The following is a 12,128-nucleotide window of genomic DNA, read 5'->3' as shown; positions in this document are numbered from 1 at the left end:
ATGGGCCAGGGGTTCAGGGCTTGACAATCCCTCGTTTACAAAATACTACTACTACTACTACTACTTAACATTTCTAGAGCGCTACTAGGGTTACGCAGCGCTGTACAAATTAATAACTAAGGACGGTCCCTGCTCAGAAGAGCTTACAATCTAAAGGACGAAATGTCAAGTTGGGGTAGTCTAGATTTCCTGAGTAGAGGTGTTGTGATTAGGTGCCGAAAGCGACATTGAAGAGGTGGGCTTTGAGCAATGATTTGAAGATGGGTAGGGAGGTGGCCTGGCGTATGGGCTCAGGGAGTTTATTCCAAGCATGGGGTGAGGCGAGGCAGAAAGGGCGGAGCCTAGAGTTGGCGGTGGTGGAGAAGGGTACTGAAAGGAGGGATTTGTCTTGAGAGCGGAGGTTACGGGTAGGGACGTAAGGGGAGATGAGGGGAGATGAGGGTAGAGAGGTAAGGAGGGGCTGCAGATCGAGCGCATTTGTAGGTTAGTAGAAGAAGCTTGAACTGTATGCGGTACCTGATCGGAAGCCAGTGAAGTGACTTGAGGAGAGGAGTGATGTGAGTATATCTGTCCAGGCTGAAGATAAGATGTGCAGCAGAGTTCTGGATGGACTGAAGGGGGGATAGATGGCTAAGTGGGAGGCCAGTGAGGAGTAGGTTGCAGTAGTCAAGGCGAGAGGTAAGGCGAGAGTGGATGAGAGTTCGGGTGGTGTGCTCAGAGAGGAAGGGGTGAATTTGCTAATGTTGTAGAGGAAGAAGCGACAGGTCTTGGCTATCTGCTGGATATGCGCAGATATGTCTGAGAAGGCTCCTAAGACAAGCTGAATCAGGTCATCTTCCCCTACTATTGCATATGTGCCTTTTGGGGTTTACGTACATATCTTTGAAAGTGGCTAAAATGGGTCTTTCTGAATACCTGTTAGCAAGTGAAATCACATGGTTTGTAGCATCAGCTTCTTGCTGACACTTGATTTTTTCCGCTGTGGCCTTTTCAAATTCTGCTGTTAGTTTGGCCAAGTTTTCATTTAGTACCTGAAAATAACATGATTAATCTATAAAAGTAGTAATACAAGGAAACGGTTCCTACTCTCCTCATAATTATAGTTCTGTAAAGCCAACTTGCTTATCTATAGTAGGTGTTGTGATAAGAATGTTGATAGAGAAAAGTTTTGGTTCATTTTCCAATTCTGAATTATTCATTTCATTCTTTTCCAATAAAGGCAATGGGTCATCCACTAGAGAGACATCAAGACCCCAAAGCACCCAAAGAGGAGCAAAGGCAGCACAATATTAGCAGAAGACTCCAAAGTGCCTGAAGAGGGGTAAAGTGGCAGCAACATTGCTAGAAAGATTTCAGATCCTCTAGACGAGGGTCAAAGAAGCTCTGGCAGGGTTAGATTAGAGTCAGAGTTTTGTGAAGAAATGAGCTCATTCAGTGGTGTTCCTAGGCTGCCTGACACCTGGGGCGGATCGCCGATGTGCCCCCCCCCCGGGTGCAGCGTGCCCCCCGGCAAAATTACCCCCCCCCCGGCGAAATTACACCCTCCCCCCCTCCCGGGTGCATTTTTACCTGCTGGGGGGTGCCGCGCGCCTGTTGGCCGAGTCCGCTCGTTCCCTCCCTGCTGCTCCCTCTGCCCTGGAACAGGAAGTAACCTGTTCCGCGCAGAGGGAGAAGCAGGGAGGGAACGAGCAGACTCAGTCAACAGGCGCGCGGCACCCCCCCAGCGGCGTGCACCCGGAGAGGACCCCCCCCTTGGTACGCCACTGAGCTCATTTGATGTCGATACTACTTTCTGTTGCACTGACAGGAAAAATCAAAGCCAACAACTTAGGTCCCCTACTTTGAAAGGAAAATGGGAATACAACCTAAAGTTTCATCTGTGCTGTTTCTTTGTTACTCTCCCCCGCTGGCGCCGCCCGATCGCACTTCAAAATGGCCGCCGAGACTTACAGGGCAGCCTCCAAGACTTCAGCAGAAGTCTCGCGAGGCCGCCTCTGGAAGTCTCGGCGGCCATTTTTAAAGCGCGAACCAGCAACACTGCCTGCCCCGAAGAATTCGATGGCCAAGGCAGGGTCGGTGAGGGACCGGATCCAGAGGGAGGAGGGAGGGAGAGCCGTCTCGCCCTTTCTAACAACCGGCTCGCAAGTTCGAGCAAAATGTAACAACCGGCTCTTGCGAGCCGGCTCCAGCACACCACTGCCCTCAGGAGCAGTGTGACTGGAGACTTATGGCTGAAGCCACAAGAGCTGCCCAGTCAATGTGGAAAGCTAGTGAATACTTGTCCTCTGGACAGCAGAATGGAAGACATGACCCCTGAGGAGCCAACTGAGCCAGCATGGGGTATGTGCTGGCCCAATGGGCTGCTCCAGGGGCTTGTCTCTCCTTCTGCTGCCCAAAAGAGAATTAATGAATGACTTCTAATTTAGGACTTTGTAGCTCCTTTGGTCTGTAGCCTTCACTCCCACACTATTTCCCTGGCCCCATGTCCATTCAGTTTGTTTAAAGGTATTTGAACCGAGAATGCTCTTATTCATTGTGTTCTCCCATTCATTCACAAACGAATGTGCATCCCTAGTAGGTATTGTCATCACACGGCATCGTATACACAGAATGTCAGCTGATTGACTAGAACAGGGGTTGCCAACCATGGTCTTCAAGGGCACAACCCAGTCGGCTTTTCAAGATTTCTACAATGAATATGCATGAGATTGATTTGCATGTACTGCTTCCGTTATATGCAAAAAGATCTCATGCATATTCATTGTGTAAATGTTGAAAACCTGACTGTGTTGTGGCCCTTGAGGACCATGGTTGCCAACCCCTGGGCAAGAATAACCTAAAATGCTTTGTACCAAGCAGCCCTAGGCAAAGCTCCCTCGGTCTCTGTCAAAGGTAATGCCGTGCAGCATAAAGAGAAAATTAAACTCGAGGAGGAGGAGGGAAGGAATGTAGGACTGTTATTCTTATTGTCCACAGAGAACTGACTTTCAGAACCTACTGTCTTGGCAGGAGTTGGCCACTATGCGTAGCGGGATATGAACATATTATGTACATTGTCCCCTTGTAAATTTCTTGACGAAAGACATAGCTAACTAGATCACTGAAATATATCCTTCTGCTATCAGAAAGCAGGGTTTTCATTGCTGAGCAAATGCACGCTCATCAGGGTAGAACAATATGTACCTTCACAGCCTATATTAACTATCAGAGGTCTTTCACAGGCTTTCCCTGTTGTCCATTGAGAATCCCCCATTACAGGTAAACAATTATGGACATGAATAAGTGACTCCCAGACCATTGGGACAACAAAGGATCATACGAGAGAGAAAGAGCTGTCTGCATGTTCTCATAGAGCCTGACATTCAGAACAAGGGAGTGTTTTAATGTCCCCCTCTATACCTCCTGTCTGCCCATTCCCATGAGGATTCTATGCATCCAAAGAACCCATTCCCATGGGAGTGAAGTGCGGGTCTCTGAGGACCGCACTGTGGCACGGAGGCGTAGAGGGGGTGGGAATGGGTTGTTTGGCTACCTCCTGTGGTTGGCACTGAGTCCGAATGTTCACTGCTGGACTAGTTCCGGTGACCGGCATTACATATGCGGATGTATTATGGCCGGTTTAAATTTAACCGGCCAAGTCGATATTTAGCATTGGCTAGTTAAGTTTAAACTGGCCTAAAATAAACCTGCCATTTTGGCAGCCAAACGGCTGGCAATGTGCTGAATATTGGTGGATAGTCGTGATATAACTGGTTATCCGCTAGGTGCCATTCCAGTTTTCAATATTGGGTGGATAGTGTATGTAATGATTTAGGATAATTTCTTGATGTATTTTCCACACATTTCACAAAGCTTGCATGAGTGTTACTAATGTTGATTTTACTGAGAATAAAAGTGGTAACTTACATTAATTTTACTTGTGATAACATCGAGTTTCTCCTGAGCAGCTGCCAGCTCAGCATTAGCTTCAGCCAGTGCTTGTCTTTTTGGGGCAACGTCACAGTAGACTTCATAGAACCGGACAATGTTGATGCACCAAGAACAGAGACCTGCAGCTGCAATAGACTTGGTACGGATGAACTCAGGATCGAAGTTAGGATTAGTCTTAAAGGGCCTATGAGGGGGAAGAATGAGCAACAGGATTGATAAATTACAGGCATCACATTCAAAAGGCAATGAAACAGCAGAGCAATTATGAATATTTACAATTTTCAAATGGGGACACGATTTCCAAAGGAGGTTTTACTCTCAGCAGCCAAAAGTACATGTGTTATTTGACAATAGGCTTTTCTTGTGGGTTAGGGCAGGGAAGGAAAATGATTCAGCTGCTATCTGGTTAATTTTATCTAGCCACTTCAGCTGCTGGCCCAAGATATCCAGATATCTGTAAGCCACAATAGTCAGCAGCTGAGATACCTGGATATGTGGATAAGTTAAGCCCTGTCAAGTATTAGCCTTACTGTTTCTACCTAAGAGAACCAATAGGATTATAAATATGGTTTCAGGGTCCAGGTTTTCATAAATTGTAAATTAAGGGGTCAATATTCAAGATAATGTAAAAAGGCAGGAGAGACCTCTGCTTGCTTGAATCACACTCAGCAGTTACATAAGTACATAAGTATTGCCACACTGAGACAGACCGAAGGTCCATCAAGCCCAGCATCCTGTTTCCAACAGTGGCCAATCCAGGTCACAAGTACCTGGCAAGATCCCAAAACAGTACAATACATTTTATGCTGCTTATTCTAGAAATAACCAGTGGATTTTCCCTAAGTCCATTTTATTAATGGTCTATGGACTTTTCCTTTAGGAAGCCAGCCAAACCTTTTTCAAACCCCGCTAAGCTAACTGATTTTACTACATTCTCTGGCAACGAATTCCAGAGTTTAATTACACATTGAGTGAAGAAATATTTTCTCCAATTCGTTTTAAATTTACTACTTTGTAGCTTCATTACATGCCCCCTAGTCCTAGTATTTTTGGAAAGAGTAGACAAATGATTCAAGTCTACCAGTTCCTCTCCACTCATTATTTTATAGACCTCTATCATATCTCCCCTCAGCCGCCTTTTCTCCAAGCTGAAGAGCCTTAGCCGCTTTAGCCTTTCCTCAAAGGGAAGTTGTCCCACCCCCTTTATCATTTTCGTCGCATTTCTCTGTACCTTTTCTAATTCTACTATATCTTTTTTAAGATGCAGTGACCAGAATTGAACACAATATTCGAGAAGCAGTCGCACCATGGAGCATTACAAAGGCATTATAACACCCTCATTTTTGTTTTCCATTCCTTTCCTAATAATACCTAACATTCTATTTGCTTTCTTAGCCGCAACAGCACACTGAGCAGAAGGTTTCAACATATCATCAACGATGACGCCTTGATCCCTTTCCTGGTCGGTGACTCCTAATGTGGAACCTTGCATTACGTAGCTATAGTTCGGGTTCCTCTTTCCCACATGCATCACTTTGCACTTGCTCACATTAAACGTCATCTGCCATTTAGACGCCCAGTCTCCCAGTCTCGTAAGGTCCTCTTGTAATTTTTCACAATCCTCCCGCAATTTAATGACTTTGAATAACTTTGTGTCATCAGTCAAGGGCTTAGCCAGATGGCCGATTTGGGGTGGGCCTGAGCCAAAGGTGGGTGGGCATGGAATTCACCCCCCCCATTCCCCCTCCTGTTTGCTCCTCTCTCCACCCCTCGCTGCCCACAAACCCCAAATATTAAACACTTGAGTTGACGGGGATCCCCAAACCCTGGCAGCTGAAGATTTCCTCCTCCTCCTTGAGCAGCCAGCACTCTTCTAAATGGCAGCTGGCAACTGTTGCCTCAAACTGATGCTGTTGCTGGCAGGCTGTGTATGCTCGGTGCTTTGCATATGCTAAAACTGAGCAGGTGCAGAAGGGCTGGTCTCAGCGTCGGCTTAAAGCAAATGCTGCTGGCTGACATTTGGAAGAAAGCTGGCTGCCCAAGGACAGAAAATCTTCAGCTGGCAAGGTTTGAGGATCCCCACCAGCCAGAGCAAGAGTGTCACAATTTTGGGTGGGCCTGAGTTCAAAGTGGGTGGGCCCTGGACCACCCAGGCCCACCTGTGGCTATGCCACTGCAGCAAATTTAATTACCTCACTAGTTACTCCCATCTCTAGATCATTTATAAATATGTTAAAAAGCAGCGGTCCCAGCACAGAGCCCTGGGGAACCCCACTAACTACCCTTCTCCATTGAGAATACTGACCATTTAACCCTAATCTCTGTTTTCTATCTTTTAACCAGTTTTTAATCCACAATAGAACACTAGCTCCTATCCCATGACTCTCCAATTTCCTCTGGAGTCTTTCATGAGGTACTTTGTCAAACGCCTTCTGAAAATCCAGATACACAATATCAACTGGCTCACCTTTATCCACATGTTTGTTCACCCCTTCAAAGAAATGTAGTAGATTGGTGAGGCAAGATTTCCCTTCACTAAATCCATGTTGACTTTGTCTCATTAATCCATGCTTTTGAATATGCTCTGTAATTTTGTTCAGTCAAAACAGGTGAAAAAGTCCTAATGACCCTCTGACACATGAAATCCAAAACTTGTGTATGTGATGTTATAAGAATTCCATCACACAAAATACCATTGCTAAACTGCTATATTAATCTTTGTACAATTAGCATGGAAATATATGCTAATGAGCAGCATATGAAATTACTTCCAATACAGCAAACCAGGAGTGGAGGCAGAAGTCCACTTTTTTTGGTGGGGGGGGGGGGGGCCCACATATTTCCTCTCATTACTTCCTCCTCCCTCCCCCCCTGGCGGCGTTAAATCCTACCTTTGCTGGATGGGATGCAAAAGCCCACAACCTGATTCAAATAAAAGGTTGTATCTTTTCTTTTCAATGATGGTATATCTAAGAAAGTTGCTAGTGAATTAGATAAAACCTCTGTGATAAACACTGTCGGTTAGAAAAACCGCCAAATGAAAATCAAGTCAAGATGAGCCAGCTTAGCGAGATACTATTGTTGTAACAAATCTCTGGCCCTGCATCTCCTAGATGCATGTTTTAGAAAAAAAACCCTTGTAATTGCCTTCAGAGCATCCCAAGTTATGCTCCAAGTTATTTATTTATTGCATTTGTATCCCACATTTTCCCATTCACTGGCAGGTTCAATGTGGCTTACATGAATTTAAGCATAAAATGGTTACATCTATTGTCGAACATAGTACAATTTGAATAAAACAGTGAGAGATTGTGTAGGATTCAAGGGTAGAATTTGGGTAGGTTTATGAGCAGGGCATGTGTCTTGCTAATGACTAGGTAAGGTGTGTTGTGTGTATGTGATAGGTTAAGAAACGGAGTCAGTCTTGTGTCCTTTCTGTTCTTTGTAATGTTCATTGCTGATGTGATGCAGTAAACTGGTTGATTATGTTGGTTCTGTTGGGAGGAATTCTATGAAAAGGTGGGCCTTCAGTTGTTTTCTGAAGATAAGATAGTTGTCCTTGAGTTTCAGGTCTTTTGGTACTGTGTTCCAAACCTTTGTGCCAATGTAGGAGAAGCTGGATGCATCAGTTGATTTGTATTTGATGTCCTTGCATCTTGGGAAGTGGAAGGTTAGGTAAGATCTCGCTGATCTATTTGCCTTCCGGATTGGTCGGTCTATTAGGTTGATCATGTAGTTCAGTGATTGCCTGAAAATAATTCTGTACACCAGGGATCAGACTTTGAAGGTAATGCGAGCCTTAATCGGTAGCCAGAGTAGTTTTTGGAGAAGGGGTTTGGCACTTTCGAATCAGGATTTTCCAAAAATGAGTCTGGCTACTGTGTTTTGTGTTGTTTGTAATTTTTTATTATTTGATCGTTGCATCCCATTGCAGTAATCCACTTGTGCCAGAACCATGGTTTGGATCATGTTGCAGAAGATATCTCTTTGGAAATATTGTTTGATGCATTTGAGTTTCCACATTGTGTGGAACATTTTCTTTCTGGTGGCCTTAACCTGATTTTCTAGAGATAGCTCGTGGTCCACCGTGATGCCTAGAATTTTCAGGTCACTTGAGATTGGGAGAGATGAGCCCACGATGTTGATGTTAGTGAAATGCTTAGGGTTGTGTGGGGACAAGAGTATTATGCAATGTGTTTTTTCCCTGTTTAGTTTTAACTTGTAGGCTGGTGCCCAGGATTCCATAGTGTTAATGTCGTTTGTGATGTCAGAGGTGATTTCTGATGGGTTGTTTTTGAAAGGGATATAAATTGTGACGTCGTCAGCATATATGAAGGGATTGAGGCCTTGTTTAGATAGGAACCTGGCTAGCAGGATCATCACTGAAAGTGGTAAGCCTTGAGGAACTCCACATTCCGCCTTCCATGGTGGGGAGATTACTGAATTTGACTTTACTTGGTACGACTTGGTGGTCAGGAATCCCTTAATCCATGAGAGTATCTTCCCTCCAATTCTTAATTTGTCGAGTATTCTTAGTAGGATTCGGTGGTCCACCATGTCAAATGCACTTGATATGTCAAATTGGAGTAGTAGGATGCTTCTGCCTATTGAGATTTTGTGTTTGAATTTGGTCAGGAGTATAAGCAGCACCGTGTCAGTGCTATGATCACTGAGGAACCCACCCCACAATAGCCATTCCTCCTGCAACCAGTCACAGAATCTATGACATGGCAAAATTGATATGTAGAGCCTGATCTCTTTCATTAAAACTTGGGGGCTATGGGTCAATTTTAGCAGACAATGGAAAAGGTGCCGGTACTCAGTACCCCCAAGTATTCCCTCAAAAAAAGCCCTGGTTACTACGCCTTCCACGATCTTAGTCATTAATGGGATTCATGCAACTGGCCTGTAATTGGAGATGTCGTTGGTTTTTTTCTTGGTTTGTTTTGGGCTGGGTGTGAGCAGGATGTTTCTCCTATCCAGTGGGAATAGACCTTCATGTAGAAGGAAGTTGAGGTGTGATGTAAGATCTTTAATGAAATTATTGGGGGGTGTTTTCATAATATAGTTGGGACATGCGTCTAGTGAGCAGTGAGCGGAGGAAAACTTTCTAATTGCTTGGGTTACTGTCTTTACAGAAAGTTGGGTGAAATTTGACCAGGTCTGGTCCGCTGGTGTTTCTTCTGGATGAAGGTCTAGTTCATCTATGAAGGCTTCGAAGTTGGTATTTTCCTGAGGTAGGTATTTTCGTAGGTTGGTGATTTTTTTTCTTCAAAATATTTTGCTAGTTCATCTATAGGTGGGGGTTCTTTGTTTGTTGATGTCACTGTTTTGGTGTCCAGTAGATTGTTCACTAACTTCTATAGTTTCTTCGTGTCCTTATAGTCTGGGCCTATTTGTTCTTTATAAAATTTCCTTTTGGCCTGTCTTATTTTGTATTTGTATCTTTTTTGTGTTTCTTTCCATGAGATTGTTGTTTGTTCATTTTTGTTTCTTCTCCATGCTTGTTCATGTCTTCTACATTGTGTCTTTAGTTCTTTTAGTTCTTCGTTATACCATGGGATTGTGTTGTGGTATCATGAGGTTTTGGCTCGTATGGGTGCTATCTCATAGTGGAGCATCTTTTGTCCCATTCTGTGACATATTCCATGGAGTTGGTTGGTGATGACCATCGATTTTCATACATGGATTGCCAGAATGATGTAGTGTCAACCCTCCCTCTTGTTTTGTATGAGGTTCAGCTTTGTGTTCGGCGAGTTCCTTTTATCTTCCAGTAGAGAATCATGTTTAGTCGGTAGTGATCAGACCATGGAGTTTCTGATCATTTTTGGTTCTTTATTAAGATTTGAGATGTGTGATATTACAAACTATATATCAGTCTAAGAGAGGAGGTGAATATCAAAAGCTCCTTTTACAAAACGAGCAAAAGTGGATATTTAGGTTACGGTCTCTGCACCCGGCAGGACTGAACCATCGAGTTGAATGGAGTCATTTTTTATAGCACCCCTGCATAGTTGTCTAAGCCTGCGATAGCGTCTGACGTCAGTCAAACGTTTATAGAGAAGCCATTTTGGTAGAGAAGTCAATGTGTAAGGAAGCATATAGTGAAGCTGTCCTCTCAACCCGGTGAGTGTGGTAATTCTTTATGGTTTTCAGTGTTTTAGATTTAAATATTTCCAGATTTGATATGTATATCTTTCAACAGATAGTGCAGTAGAGGCCCTGAAGCAGCCTTGCGAAACGCTGGCCACCGTCGGCCCTGCACCAGTTGAGAGTGAATGAGTACAGCGCAGTTAAGCTGCAAACATCCACTTTAAAGATAAGTGTGGAATTTGGTGTTGAATATAACATAATCACAGTTTAACCATAAATGAATGAATATTAGCACAAGCAGTGGTTTTTTATGCCAGTGATGATGAAATAGGTTATTGCACCCGTCATATCCTTTTTGAATCAATTCAAGATTTAAAAGGATTTTTGAGGCTTTTTCCACTGCTATAAGTGCTTATAGGAATTAATCTTTTTCTGACAGCAGATCTGTTGTTTGTTTTGTAGTATTTAACTAGTCGATCTGCTATCGAGCATATTTATATTATAGTTGATTCTTTATTAAGAAGTTCTGGTCATCAAGAAGAATCTTCCTATGTTCTCTAACTATCTCCTCATCCCGGATATCAGCCAGATTCACCCAGCACGCAGCATGATCACAGACAACCCGATTCCCAATTTCCACGCCCTCTACCGAGCCCCAAAGAGAGTTGTCTAAGAAAATATAGTCTATCCAAGTGTATAGATCATGGGGTGAAGTGTAGAAAGCATAGTCTCTCTGACGCCTACTACAATCCCTCCAAACATCTACTAAACCCAGGTCTTGAAGCATGGTTTTCAAAGCAAGACATTGCCGCCAGGGCACACAGAGGAGGAGTCTAAAGTAGGATTTAAACAGACATTACAGTCACCTCCTATCACCAAGAGTCCCGTGTGGAGATGCCCAATAATACCCTGAGATTCTGAAAAAAGGGAGCCTGATCAACATTGGGAGCATATAGGCTAGCAATAGTCATGTCAGTTTGATCAATCTGGACCTGTGCTAGGAGAAACCTACCCTCAGGATCCCACTTAACCTTGTGTATCTGTAGTCTTCCCTATCAAAACAGTAAAGCCACAACATGCTTCTTGGTATTCTGTTGATCAGAGGCAAAGAAAATATGAGGACACAATTTATGGGAAGAAAAAAAGTAAATAGGGTCATGGTAATGGCTCATAAATGTCTGCTTGAACAAGGCCTTATATATTGTTAATTCAGTCCTGGGTGCACAAGGCTTAATATTAGTGAAGTCAAGTTTCTTTAACTTACTGAAATGCTTTGAGGCAAGCATCATGGATGTGTTCCTTGTCATATTTTATTAAGCCATCCAGGAAAGAATCAACTTTTCCCATCATGACTTTAGCAGCTTTCCAGCTTTTATCCTTTGGAACCTTCCCTCCAGGAGCTAAGAGGACCATCACAGCTGCTGTCACATTAATCACAGCTTCTGGAGGAGACCCGAAAGATTTGAGTTCTGTCAAGTTGGTCTAGGAAGAATGTGAGAGATAAGTCACAATTAGACCCTGTGTCAATGATGAAGAATCATCGCTCCGCAGATGAACTATCCAGTGATTCTGTAGATTATATCAGTTCCTAGCTACAGACGCAGGCCTCCTTGCGGGATTTGGTCCTTTATACAACTCGTCATTGTTTATGACAAAGGAAGACATGTTTTCTGAAGGAACTATGCAGTTCTTCCCTGGGAAGGATTTACCTTGTTGAGGGTGTTAAGAGCTTCCTGTGCAGCTAACAGAGCAGGTTCAGCTTTGGCCAAATCAATCTCGCAAGACCTTTGCTTTTCTGTTACATTCTGTAGAGAACAATAATCATAAAGTGAGGAGAACAACTCGACTCTGGGTCAGTAAATTTATGCTCATTTATTAATAGTATCTAAATAGAAATAACTTAATACATTTTTATTAGCTTTTGAAGGTAACCCTTCTTCATCAGATCAGAAATAAGCAAATGTTGATAAATATCAGTATATATAAATGATATATACTTATTAGTATATAACATCTTTATACTTTTGTGAACCAGAAGGTCCATCTAAAGCTGAAGGAATCTAACTTTCCAGATTCAGAAAAAAAGAAAATAAAACCACCCCTGT

The 12,128-nt window shown here is 43.3% G+C and overlaps 1 protein-coding gene across 2 annotated transcripts in view; it reads right to left on the bottom strand.

Moving 5' to 3' along the window:
• The window catches only part of DNAH17 (dynein axonemal heavy chain 17), a 239,744-nt gene that overhangs the window by 44,127 nt on the left and 183,489 nt on the right, over nt 1–12,128 (bottom strand). For both annotated transcript variants that reach the window (XM_030208642.1, XM_030208641.1), the window contains 4 exons: nt 11,733–11,828; nt 11,288–11,505; nt 3,907–4,114; nt 916–1,031 (listed from right to left, as the gene is read on the bottom strand). In XM_030208642.1, coding sequence (XP_030064502.1) covers nt 916–1,031; nt 3,907–4,114; nt 11,288–11,505; nt 11,733–11,828 — 638 coding nt within the window. The remainder of the gene's footprint in view (nt 1–915; nt 1,032–3,906; nt 4,115–11,287; nt 11,506–11,732; nt 11,829–12,128) is intronic.

This window comes from Microcaecilia unicolor, chromosome 6, assembly GCF_901765095.1.
Source record: "Microcaecilia unicolor chromosome 6, aMicUni1.1, whole genome shotgun sequence".
Classification (NCBI taxonomy): Eukaryota; Metazoa; Chordata; class Amphibia; order Gymnophiona; family Siphonopidae; genus Microcaecilia; species Microcaecilia unicolor.
The sequence above is the reverse complement of the archived record's forward strand: the minus strand, read 5'-3'. Positions and strand labels throughout refer to the sequence as shown.